Below are 13,854 nucleotides of genomic sequence, written 5' to 3'. Positions count from 1 at the left end.
TCTATTTGTCCATTGCAAATATATAGAAATATATTAAGTATTAGAGATTATATGGCATCCGCTGTTTCTTCCAGATTCAGAATAATTGTGTGTTTTCTAATTTAATATGGAAAAAAAAAATAGTATCTTTGTAAGAAATAAGTTAGCATCACAAAAACGACAGCAGATTGTGATAGGTGGTTGTACAGTGGCTGTATTGGTTATGATTCCAAGAGTACCCAGACGCTGTTTCTCAGTTATGGGACAAATCATTTTCAATGGTTTACCCTCTTACTGGGTCTCTCACAGGACCAAGAGATCTCCTGTGGCCAATGAATGCAATTTTGTGCATTGGAATATGCACAGATAAACATTAGCCAGCCCAGAACTCTAATTTTGGTAGACCGGTACCGATAGAGTTACACGTCCGGCAGCATAGGGGTTAAATTCCTTATGTGCAGCGTTTCAAAGCAACTCCAGGCACACTGACCACTTAAAATCACAGAAGGAAGTGTGTAAGGACTGATTTAGTGTTAAACTGCTCGAAAATTATTTAACACTGAATGGAGAGACAGCTACAGGAGACTCCAGGCAGTATAAACAATTAAATGAGATTAATAGATATAGTGCCTACAGTGTCCCTTTAAATATCCCCTTGTGCAATATTTTATGATGCCTTATATTCATTGTCATAAATAACATTCCTTGCAAGATTTCGTTCCTCACTTGACGTATCAATTTTCCAGTTTACAGGTTAACCCCTATCCCCTAGCCATACTAAATGATTTGTAGGTCAATATTCGGCATGTTTTCTGCTTTCATTAGGAAGATGGAGTTAAATCAGAGCACAGACTGATGACAGTCATGCACCCATGTTAATCAGAATTCACCCTGCTAAAATGGTCCCGACAGGGGCCTGTTCTGCTACGGTACACCCTAGCCTAGCCCAAGGGAAATACACAGACCTGCTGAGAATGGTTCACAGATCAATAATAACTCAAATAAGGTAGAGAGTTCATGTGATCTTCTGAAATTCCACTATTCCTATAGAGCAGAAAAGTATTTTAGCACAACTTTAGTCATGAAAAAGTATAGCACAAATTAAATAAGAGCCAAAAATGTATTTATGTAGCAAGAGAAATATGAGAAGTACGATGGACCAATTGGTAAAATAATTATTTGAAGGTCAATATTAAATGATGTACTGGTCAACATGGGACAAATGGTCTTTCTAGTACTCTCAGTGGCCTGAAATTGTTTATAGCCCCTTGGCCATACTAATTAAACATTTGAAATCCTTTCAGTTTGGAAAATATCTTATTTTTCCTATGCTAGCAATCTACCGGTCTAATAATCCAATGCCATGAACTCAATTTTTACCTGTGAAAACACTAAGCCACAAATATTAAGTGTCTTTAAATGTTTTTTCATTGTGTGCAGCTGTACTACAATATACTTATAAACATCCTTTTTTTACGGCAGATGCTTTCACCGCCCTGTTATCAAACAAAGCTTATAAAATCTGTGATGGGTACTGTAGACTGTAATTGAGAAAATTAGACAAGTGAGGGATGGAAGTTTTTAAAATTAGAGATTATAATCCTAAAGTAATTATTTGGATTTGGATATTCTTGTAAAGCCTTTTAAAAACTCATAAAAACACAGTCATAACCTTAGACTGGGCAATAAGCACAGAAACTGGGAAACCTGAATTATTTTACTGTTATTTAACAAGCTTTCTAATCAAACACAATTTTAATTACAGGTTACACATTTTCTGTTTCTCCAGTGGGCATATTATGCACCAAAATGCCTACGCAAATCTGTGTGAGACACAGATCAATAAATTGACATACAGATCAGAGGAAATCTCTATTATAAAAATGGGATGCATTTCACTCAATCCATCTTGTGAAAAGATATGGGCAATTGAAATTAGAAATCTCAACATTATTCGAACCCCAGAAGGGGAGAGCTCATTCTTTTGTCTAAGTACTATAAAAGATTTTGACAACAATTGGGGGGCAGCACAGAAATAAATGTAGTACCATAACTATTGCAATGGTAATAGTGCTGAGTGCCTGTTTAAATAAGAAAAAGACACCTTGAAACCCATATATTTGTAATAATGACTCAAAATATTTTTCAGTCAGTAGTTAACCTCTATCCATCTTTAATAGCATTCCATAGGGAAAATTAACACAGATACTGAATTTACAGGGGCTTCAGTAACAGGCGCTTCCAACACGAATCCTACTTTGAGATGAATCGGTAATACGGTACTTACTTCCCAGGGGTAGTGTGAGAAGGAAAGTGATCAGCAGCAGGCCCCTCATGATGAGTCTTGTGGATGCTGCAGGCTGTGTGGTGGAAGGAACTGGTCACTAAACTCTGGGTGCTAACTCTGTTATAGGATTAGACATCTGACAATGACATGATTATGGCAAGAGATGAACTTAATGCTGCTCTATGAACACTGAGCCAAGGGCAGAGCGCAGCCACCTGTGGTGTCATTCTGTAGTCTAATACACTAATGGATACGTTTTACAGTTCATGGAGACCTTAATATTAGTAGTAGCAATGTATGCATCACTACACTTGCCATAAAAATAGTTTTAATGTAACAGTATATAAAATATTTCTCTATCACTATCACAAATACACATCTGCATGATATTCTATAAAGACTAAATATGAGAGTTCTACTTATATATTTATACACACACTAATCGATACATGATACTTGTTAATAATGTTTCAACCTGGAGAGGTTATGATTAGGACATAAATGATTTAAATAATTATGATGATGTGTAGTTATATGGGAATGTATTTACTATAAACTGGTTTCATTGTTTCTGGGTTTCGAGCAAACATGTAATAGTTAGATCGGATTATTATTTTTCATTAATGATTTTATACTGAAGATGATTTACAATATTGAAGAGCTTCATGAAATAGGGATATCATGTTGAATTCTGAGGAAAGTTTATGTTTTTGCTTTGGAGAAGACATTTTAGAAGCTATACATATGATTAAGCACAAATAGGTGTGCTACGTAGTGTTAAGTGATGCACGGCTGTATGTAGCGGTTATATAATACATTTTAATTCTTTTCATTCTCTAGATATCAGATATTGGTATAAGTTTGTCTCTAATTGCTTGTTTGGTTACACAATTTCCCATGAAGGTAAAATTGGTTTATCATGTTACCAAAATATTAATTTAGTGGAAGTGTAGGCATACATTATGTACCTAAATTGTCAGGGTTATATTAAAGGACCACTCCAAGCACCCTAGCAACTACATTGCAAGGACGTTGTTATGGTGCAAGGAGGTCACAAGAGTAAAATTACTGTAAGTGTTAAATAGCTCATTAACTCTAGAAAATTGCTCTGCCCCTCTACTTCCTCGGTCCAGATGCCGCTGATAATTGAGAGCATCAGCTGATACGGAGTCTATCACTAGCTTCACATTGAGAAAATGGAGTTTAAAAATGTACACTCTCATTGCAATGAAGTAGCCATGGTGCCTAGAATGTCCCCCTAAGGGTTATTTAAAGGAATATATATATAAAGTCACGGTGGGGGCTGTGGATAAATGATAACCTGGGGAGATATAGTTATGATGAGGGTGATCAGTTGGTATAATTTAGTGCCCTGTGGCAGGGTAGAGTTTGTAAATTTGGTTGCATGCCATCAACCCCTTTCACCCTTACACTCTCCCCATTGTCACGGCAATGACAAGTCTATGGTCTGTGATTCCAATAAAGTGCCTGTATTGAACCAAGGAGTGCCTGGACCCCCTTTATTTTACTTCATTGGTCCTGGGAATCTGGTGTTTGGTTCTGGTCACAGAAAGCACCCAGGCTCTGACTGATGGGAGTGAGTGCAGTTCCATACTTTTTTCGAAGGCAATGACAAGTCAACCTCTCTGCGAAATGGACCATTGTACAACATCAACTATGATATCTGACACGCTGAAAGGAAATGAGAAGGGAGATGCCTGTAGGAGAAGAATCCTAGTGAATGTTTTGCCATGTTTACCATACATATATCTGTTAATATTTAAATTATATAAATAAGAAAAACAAGGCAGGATCAAATGGATTTTAAACACAGTTTATACATACACAATCAAACAAGGAAAAAAATATATATGTATTCATATATTAGTCACATTTAATCTTGTTTGTGTCAGAACTGTCAAGTATTTACCTGAACATATAAAAAACATTTGCTGTATATAAAATATACTGCCGTTAAATATTTACGAAGCCTTTTTTTTTTTTTTATCACTTGCCATTACGCTATGATTGTGATTCCCATAATGCAAACGTTATTTGGCTTCCATGTATATATGGAAAAATATATCCTTTAACATAGATTTTATCTGGCAAACAGGGATAGCAGCTCAAAATTTATAAATCTCTCAGGGCAACAATGCTTTTAAATAAGGCCATTACAAAATTATTCATTTTTAACCTTTTTGGGTCCTCAAGCCTAAAAAATGACCATACTATAGTGATAAACAAAATAAAATGTGGTTAGAGAGACCACGATTATTACCTTAGCTCTACACAGTCAAAGTTGACCATTTTCAAAATGGTGGCACTTAAGTTAATATTCATGGTATGGACAGTGTGAAGGGCACTTTTTGTGGGCTTAAGAAAATAAGAATATCTACAATATTTAATGAGAAAAAAAATATTTGCTAAGAGAATATGATCCCTCTATAAAGAAACGTATCTCATCTATATTTTTGTGTGCCTCTGATTGTTGCAAAATGTCACGGCCACTTGAAAAACAACTAAATTTGGTTAAATATAGCTTTAACTCTAAAAGCCTGGTCTTCTATGTACCAATATTTTGTCAGACCTCTCAAAATGAATCTACAAGCCCCTTGATGTAAACAAAAAGCAGCTAAATAAAAACTAGACGGGGTGGGGTAGCTATTTAACTAAGGAACTGCAACTTTGTGTTTTTTTTCTACAGAGATTACATTGGACAAGCCAATATTGTGTACAGTAAAGAGATCATAGTCAAAAATGAATTTCATTTCATCCTCTTACAGTATACATTGCCTCTATGTGCACTTCCACCCCGTGAGGACAAACCTGTTGCACTCTGCAGCACTGAACATCATGTCTGCATTGTTCAAACCCAATAAAAAAAGAGGGAGTTCTAATCTCCTGGCAACAATTAGACAGTTGTCTGGCTGCTATGACGGCTGTTAATCCTGCATTACTCACTGAAACCTCTTAATGCAGAAGAGTGGGAACTATTAAATCTCTAATCCCTGGTTTCTATAAGCACTTGGTGATATACTCTTTTGCTGTACAATGTATGTTTTGTATCAGAATGCGTTAAATAGTTTATTTGTGGTATGTCCTCATTGTGAAGCAGGCATACTCTATCTGAAATCCTGTAAGGCCCACTAATTGCAGCTAAAAAGGCTTAAGACTGGGATCATGCTCAAATGGGACAGGTAATCTACTGACATACCCAAATACAGTTGAAGCACAAATAGGGGTAACATTGCAGGAACAGATGGCATCAATATTACCCATATAATACTCAACAACCCTATTCATTTACAGTAACCACGAGCATAAAAGCCCCTTTTAACCACACAAACAGGAGGGTCTGTGTGAACATACTTAGGAAGTGATTCATTCTCTCAGAGAACAGTCACTGGAAATCCCATTCTTTATCATCATAGAACAAACAAGCTTCTCATCAGTGTCTTCGCCAGAGTATCACACATCACATACAACATAACCATAAACACTATTTCATGTGTAGAAAGAGATGCCTTTTGTATCATTTAAAATAAGATTCAAGGATCAGATACGTGTGTAAATAAACATTTGCCTCTTCAAGTTCAAAGGAGTGGACCAATCAATTTCAGACAGGCAAAGAAGCAGAAGGTTAATTCATTAATTCTGGGGAGCGTGGGGGTTCATCAGTCATTCCTTCCCATCTTAGCAATCAGTTCATCACAAATTTTTGTTAGCTCTTCGATCTCCTGGTTCTGGAAACAGAAAACAATAGCAAAGCTCAGCTGTACTGTGATGTAACGGTCAGCAATCAAGTATTTTCTGCAGGGCACAGGGACCTCTGTACAAATCTAAAAAATATTAGGCCCGGTGCATGATAATTGATATAGAACAAATTACTCAATACGAAAAGTGCAATGTGGTGGATTAGTTTACAGTTAGTTATGCTAAGTGGGTTTCCTATTTCATTTTTATATATATATATATATATATATATATATATATATTTTTTTTTTTTTTAGTTATGTTTCTCAAGGCATTGCTGGTTTGCTTTCTAATTATTAGACCTGTTTAAGGGTTACTTCAGCCAGGCTTAAAATCTTGTATGGCACACTCATGCTAGGGATAAATGTTCACTCGCTAGTGCCTATTGGCAAGTGGTACTTTTGTGCACTGATTCCAGTCACATTTATATTTTGTTTAATTTTCATACTCCTTTGTATAATTTGTGATGTCTATTCCATATGCACACACACTATCTATACCAAGATCCCCCACCCCTCCAAAAAAGAATGTTTATTCTAACAAGTTTTCAAGGGATACACAATAATGAACGGATCATCAAACAGCAATATTACACAATCCAGAAATCATTAAATCATTGCAATAAAACCCTTTTAGATGAAAAGGGGGATTCATTCACATATTACAATATAAAGTTTAGGCCATCACAGTGCTCAATCTTGATGGATCCCAGTTTAATTTTAAACATGGGAGATATATTTCCACGTGTATTGCAGTTTGGAAACAATCAATGTAAAATCAGTGTGGTTGGAGAGTTATATAAATATAACCAAAAAAATGGGAATTACCGTACGTAAGAGTGTATGTCAGGACTTTTTATGCAGGCAGCGTAACAGGTAAGTATTCTGCTTAATTATGCATGACATAGCTTTATGAGGTCAATGCTTGCACAGTTTTTCCTGCTAAAATATGTTCAGGTTTCCCAATAATATGTTTTGAATGAAATTATATTTCTCAATTTTATTATAATTGGTGACCGTAATATCCTTAAAGGAGCATTAAGTACCGAGACTTAAATCTTAAAATCTCAATCTTATACACTATTTGATGTACAGAAAGATGCTTTTTGCATTATTTAAAAGAACAAAATTATTCCATAGATTAGATAAACGTAATCATCTCCGAGCAATGGCTGAAATAGCCTCTCTGTGACAAACCACCTAGTCACCATCCGCCTCCAGGCTGATTTCCTCTATGTTTTCCCCGAGAGACTATTCTCACTGCCTAGCCCCCATCACCTTTTCCACCAGATCAGGAGCGCCCCTTCCTTTGGCTGTACCAGGAGTCCAGAAATCCCCCACTTCCCAAACAGCTAGAAGAGCGTTTTTTGGAGGTAAGGTACCCCGAACTATGTGGAACAATTGCTACCTGAAAGCCAGGGGAAGCGCCCCCCATTTCGTCCACTGGAGCGCCCAACATTTGGCCGGCCAAAGTCACATGTATCCTGGACCTCTTTTGGGCATGGACTCTGTAAGCAGCCAGTCAAAAACATTACCCAGGTGGCAGTTTGTTAATTCTTCATGAATCCGCTATCTTGTTAACATGGGTGGTTGGATCAGAGCTATCCAGGGTTATGTGTTGGGGTTTCTGTTGATCTTGGTATGTTTTTAAGGTGATTTTTGTTGTGCCCTGGGAGATAATCAGTTTAGCGAGCAGCAACTCAATTATCTCAGAGACACAGAGGAACCAGGGCAGGATTATTTGCAACTGAATAGGGACCAGATGCTGGGGCTCCGTGTATAAATGAAAGTGCAGTGCCTAATAAAATCTACTACTAACATTACCCCCAACACTACGGGAAAGGGAACTCTTGACGGTGATACAGCGGCGAACTGCCACACTCTCTGACAGACAACCACTAGAAGCGCTTCCTCCTTCAGACCTTTTATTTCCAAAGGCCATTGCATTTGGTGTCATCGTAAACACAAAACGATGTTGCTAAACAAGCAGTATCTCTATGACCAGAGATCTTCGTGCATGATATAAATCTTGCATGAATCAGACTGCTAACCAGAGAGAGACCTTACGAATACAGGTAAGGTTTTTATTTTTGCAATATTGGGAGATGCCATCCAATGGTTTCTGCACATAAATTCTCATACACACCTTTTGCTGAAGCGCTCTTTCCAGCGAATCCACTTTCATTTGCTCCTTTCTCAGCGTGGCTGTGAGAGCTGCACTTTCTGCTTTTGCCTTGGTCCGAACTTGGGCAATCTCTTCATTGGCTCTTTAAGAAATGGAGACACAAGACAAAATTGTAATTGATTTGCGGTTTATCATCAAGAGATAGCCTAATACACTAACTTTTCAAAACACAAACAAGATATGTGATCTTGATTACTCAGTTAAAATATAGCCTCCAAATTCAAATAAATGATTTCAGAAAATCAAAAAACACCAAAAAGACCATGCAAACTATTAAGCAAAGACTACTTGCTTACAAAATACCACAAGAACTCCCCAGGGCTGGCTTCAACACATGGTTGTGAAGAGAAGCACAAATGCAGAAGCACTGCAAACAGCAATGGCATCCCATGGTTGGGACAAAATAGATAGATCACCCAGATTATATGGCCCAGTTACCACAGTTGCAATTCCTACAGTGAACTAAGCCAGTACTAGCATGGCCAAAAGCAGCAATGAACATTTCTCTGAGCTTCCTCTCCCAGACAAAAGCGAATATGAACGTTAAATTCCTAGTCAATTCTTCAGTGGTCAGATTAGATTGTGCCAAGACAAAATACACCACCCATGCAAAGAGTCAAGGATGGGTTCAGTTTGTTACTTATCTCTGTATATACATTTAATATTAAAGGGATATTCTCAGCAACAACAACTTTTGTTTTATGAATATAGATCATGTCCTTGCAGTCTCACTGTACAATTATCTGCCAGTTAGGAGTTAAATCCCATTTGTTTTCTGTCTATGCAGCCCTAGTCACACCGCAACCAGGAAAATAAATTGTTTAATTTATCAATCAGTACAGGGTGTTTACTTTAGATGTTTTGTTAGTTGAACTTTGATCACACACAGAAGGCTCCTGCAGGCTGGAAATCACTGATAAAAAGCTCTGGTGTTAGTAGTACTTGTCAGTAGGAATATTACAGGTGTATTCATTAAAGTGAGAATTCAAATTGAACTTCACACTTAAGGCCAAAATAGCTGAATTGGAAGCGTAGCTGACTGAGGCTATGTTGGCCTTTATTCATTTTTCACATTAGTGAATTATCCAGTTAGGCTGGTTTCAATGGAGACTATTATATTGTTGTGCAGATTTATTTTTTATGTACAGCCCAGTATGATGTGTTTATTTCATAATACTGTCTCACACACACACCTAACACCTCACTTTTCTTTAGCCGTTTATTTTATAATATTGTCACACACACCTCACTTTTTTATCTCAATTATAAAATGGTACCTGGTGCACACAATAGCTTTTATTTCAAGTAATTTATTCAGATTGAATGAGCATTTACTCCATTTTTTAAAAAATGTATTTTTATTGTGCATTGTGATAAAAACAGGCAGGCTCGTGGTGCCCCAATAGCAATCCTCGAGCGTTTTTCATGCTTAACAGTAGGAGCAATGGGTTAATAGGCACATTTTGTATAATAAGGTATAGAGTAGAATAAGCATATATAGTGAACAGACCTAAGCAGTACAGTAGCTAGTCTATGGGTGATACAATTAACTCTGGTTTGCAACGCTAGTGACTTAGACAGGCTAGAGCTATTAAAACATATCATGACATTCAAGCTAGGTCTTATGAGATTGTCTTACCATAGTTGGTGTTGTCAACAGTTTAACCAAAGCAAATCAGTTTAGTAGATCAATAAAGAATTTTACCACCCCAGGTTAACCCCCCGCCAGTGTCTGTGTGCCGTGAGGCTTGCCTCTGAAGTGTAGTGACTGCAGAGGGGCTCAAGCTTAGGAACAGCCATATTAGGTGCAGTCCAGGCAATTGGCAGATTGATAGTTCTCTTACGGTGTACTTGCGGTTTGGTACAGTGTCTGCCTCGGGTAGGAGTAAGATCTCTGCAGCCATGTCGTTTTCAGGGTGATTTCGCAGCTATGGGCTATTGGTCAATGTGGGTCTGCTGCCTTGCGGTGCTCGCAGTGTACAAGGGTTCGTCGCAGGTGCCATGTCTCTCTCTTTGAGGGTCCTCTCTATAAGAGCACGTGGATGTGCTTGAGTGGTAGTTCGCCGGTGTCGGTCTCCACCGACCTATTGTGCTGCTGCTCGCATGGGTGCGACTTGGTTCCGGTTTCTCCACTACCGTTCAGCTTGACCCGAAGTGGGTCTTGGCAGGTACATGTCGGTTTCCACGCGTCCCGTGTCAGTTTGCTGCCAGTGTAGGGCGGGTGCGTCTGTCGTTTGCTGGCTTGGGGACTCTGCATGTTGTCTCCGCCATTTTGGCTGCGGCCTCCGAGTTCTGGGGCTCCGTCACAGCCTGGAGTGCTAGTATTTCTGGCTGCTGGCTGGCCCAGGGTGGGGACCGGGGGAACAGGGCCAGACCCACTCAGCCTTGTCTGCGGCTCGTGCCACTGGTGGGCAGGATAGCGGCCGTCCACCTCACTCACCGCCGAGCGCTCCCCATCGCGGGAGACGGAGAGGAGCCCCTCTGAGGGACTAAAACTCTACAGCAAGCCTCACCTCAGGACCAGGTGTCCTTACACAGGGTCGCCTTTGCCAGTCGTTTGATGGGTATTAAATCTATTTTTCTTGTGAAAATTGGGCTAAGACACAGGAGCTGTTCTTTTGTGCGACCTGCCAGCATGGCGGTCGGCCCCGCCCCTCTCCATTTGTTTTTTAATTATGAATTTATTAAACATCATTATTAATATTATTTATTAAACATAAATGTAAAACTGTTTGAGACCAATACAGAGGATAGCTTTCTAAACCATGAATACAGACAGGCCTTACTTGTTCAGCTTCTCCTCTGCATGGAGCTTCAGGGCTTGGTACCTCTGCTCCTCTTGCTTTACTCGTGCTAAATAATCCTGGGCGCACTTCTTAAGGGCTTCTTCATTCTGGCAAAATAAAAGAACAAGAGGTGCATTATATTTGTTTTATTTTATAGTGCAGAAACATTCTATTAGAAAAGACAGCGATTGTCTTGGAATTTTGTCAAGGCATGCCAACATTTAACGAGAACAAACAAAACTATAATTCCTGGAAAACCAGAGAAAAATAGATGGGTGGATTGGCGCTATTGATCAGGAAAGCAACTACTCCCAAGTGCCTAAGAATCACCAAAAAGCACTATAGACATACATCCAAATGTTGTTTTATTTTTGGATGTATGCCAACATTTGCTTTTCTTGCATGAGTTAAGCCACAAATCAACATATACAGATATCAATAAATTGAAACAATATGCCTCATCCTAAGTAACTGGGTATTTTAGACAGTGCTTTTCTGTCCTTTAGAACACACCTATGTACTAGGTTCTGATCTGGCGGTCTAACTCTCCATTATAAAAAGTGTGTAGGTAACCGAGTACACATGTAGGTAGTTCAAATACAGCACAATAAAGACAAGAGGAAATTGTACATTATGCATTGACATTTCTTGGACAGTAATATTACAAAAATAAAAGATGGAGAAAAGTGATAAAAAGTGCCTTACTAAAGTACCTTGAGTTATAGCAACTATGTCATTATTTCCCTGGTGCCAGATAGAGTCCTTTCCCAATAGCTAGTGGGTCCACTTCGAGCATTCCAAGTATGGTGTGGGTAGCCTAGTGTCTGCATTTTAACTCTCCCTTTTCTTCTAACGCTACTATCTTTTTTCTTTTCTCTTCCTCTTTAGCTCTTCCTCCTCTAACACTTACTTGGAAATGTTTCTCATATGAACTCTACTTTCAGTTCCCAAACATGTTAACATGGTGCCTGTTGTCCCCTCCACCACCACCGCGTCCGGATAATGTTGTATATGAAGTTGAAGAAATGTACACAATATGGGTATGGGATTCTTTTTTAGAAAACCAGTCTGGACACCATAACAACTTTATCAAAATGTAGTTGTTATGTCACCAGACTGGCGCTGGCTTAACTTTAGGGGTTAAATAGTTCATGAATGGTTTAACCCTAACGTCTGTGCTCCAGTGCTAGATCGCTCTGCCTTTTTGTCCTTCCACTATTGCTAGCATCGGGTAAGGATGACGCATGTTGGCTTAGACCAGTAGGCTGACCACTCTAAGCCAGTCAGTGGCACCCCTGCCTGAGCCATCTTTATGTAGGATTTCAGAAAGTAGAAGTGCAGGGGAGCAGAGCAATCTGGCACCGGAACACAGACTTTGGGGTTACTCCTTACTCCATTCCCTCCGTAATCCCTCCCTGCATTATATGTATCCCTTTCACTCTAGTGTCCCTCCCCTTGTTCAACCACAGTCCACCCTTTTAGCATTGCACACTCCCTCCCTCCTTGGCTCTGACTGGCACATATGCCAAAGTATTTTATTTGAAGATGAAATGGTGTGATGACAAAGAAAGAGTGGAAAACTTTGCCCTGGGCTGGTTTCCAGGTATGTTTTATAATATTTTAAAGGTTATTTGGGAAGACCAAAAATATATATATATATATAGAATAAAAGTAATAAAACAAGAAGAATTAAAAAAAAACAAGAATTAAGAATTAAAAAAAACAAGAATTAAGAATTAAAAAAACAAGAATTAAGAATTAAAAAAAACAAACAAAAACAAACAGTATCTGAAGTAACCATTTAAAGTCTTATCATGAATAATGTGTACACTGGACATCATTTATACTGACATGTGCCTGTATTTTTATGTGACATTACCTTCTTGAACCCCTCAAGAACACCTTTAAGATTCTCGTAACGCCGAAAAAGATCAGAGAGAGAACGTTCCACTGAGTTGAGGTCAGTTATGGCTTGGTCCTTTTCAAGAGTGAGTTGCTGGAGGTTCTTCTGAGAAGCCATCTTGCCTCTCTGCTCATCTTCTGTTTAAGAAAAACAAAAAATAGAAAATAGCATTACAAGACAGAAGTAAATCTTAATCGCTGACATAGCCACATACCATTTTGTTGAGCCTGTCGATTAGAACAGACAAATCATATTCTTCAAGACCCAGACAAATGCCCACATCAAAAATTTAGTGTAGAAGCAACCCAATGTAATAGAGATAACTAACATTGAATCTAATTTGTATTAAAACATAAATCTTATAATTGAAGAATGGAATTCTGAGCTAATTTAAAAATTAAGAGTGGGTTACCAAGCCAACACTACCAAGAGACAAGGTAAGAGGAACTAATGCCTGGCTACATTTGTTACCTTTCCACAACACTGTTACAATAAAGCTATGGAGTCTGCTTTAAAAAAGCAGTGAGGGTGTGACACCTCCCGATACCGCCAGACGGGACCCAGAGAGGGTGACGGCCTTTGTGCCGAGACAGCCTAGACAAGGCACCTATGCTGCAGTCACCACCTGAAGGCCTCACAGTGCCCAATAACAGTGGTTTGCTGCTGATATTATGCTATTAATCTACTGTTTTGCTATGCCCCCATTGCTTCTCAGTTGATTTACTTTTCATTGAGTTAAACGTTAGCACATCATCAGTAAACCGCAACAAAACTCAGCTCCTATAACACGTAACTATTACTTTTTTATTAAGAGAACCACGCACCTGACCATGCATTCATAAAAAAAGAAACATTTTGTGCTGTTGTTTTATTGACATAACCGTGTATTAATATATGGATATATTTGGCGTGTTCCTGCTGTTGTGGCACGGTACGCTTGTTTGTTATTTTATGCGCAA

General features: G+C 38.6%; 1 protein-coding gene across 3 annotated transcripts in view; it reads right to left on the bottom strand.

The window, feature by feature from the left end:
• Nucleotides 1-4,084: 4,084 nt before the first annotated feature.
• Nucleotides 4,085-13,854, bottom strand: part of TACC1 (transforming acidic coiled-coil containing protein 1) — a 124,381-nt gene continuing 114,611 nt past the window's right edge. For all 3 annotated transcript variants that reach the window (XM_063448410.1, XM_063448408.1, XM_063448409.1), the window contains 4 exons: nt 12,872-13,032; nt 10,993-11,099; nt 8,168-8,288; nt 4,085-6,012 (listed from right to left, as the gene is read on the bottom strand). In XM_063448410.1, coding sequence (XP_063304480.1) covers nt 5,944-6,012; nt 8,168-8,288; nt 10,993-11,099; nt 12,872-13,032 — 458 coding nt within the window. In that variant the 3' untranslated portion in view covers nt 4,085-5,943. The remainder of the gene's footprint in view (nt 6,013-8,167; nt 8,289-10,992; nt 11,100-12,871; nt 13,033-13,854) is intronic.

Source organism: Pelobates fuscus, chromosome 3, assembly GCF_036172605.1.
Source record: "Pelobates fuscus isolate aPelFus1 chromosome 3, aPelFus1.pri, whole genome shotgun sequence".
NCBI classification, from domain to species: domain Eukaryota; kingdom Metazoa; phylum Chordata; class Amphibia; order Anura; family Pelobatidae; genus Pelobates; species Pelobates fuscus.
The sequence above is the reverse complement of the archived record's forward strand: the minus strand, read 5'-3'. Positions and strand labels throughout refer to the sequence as shown.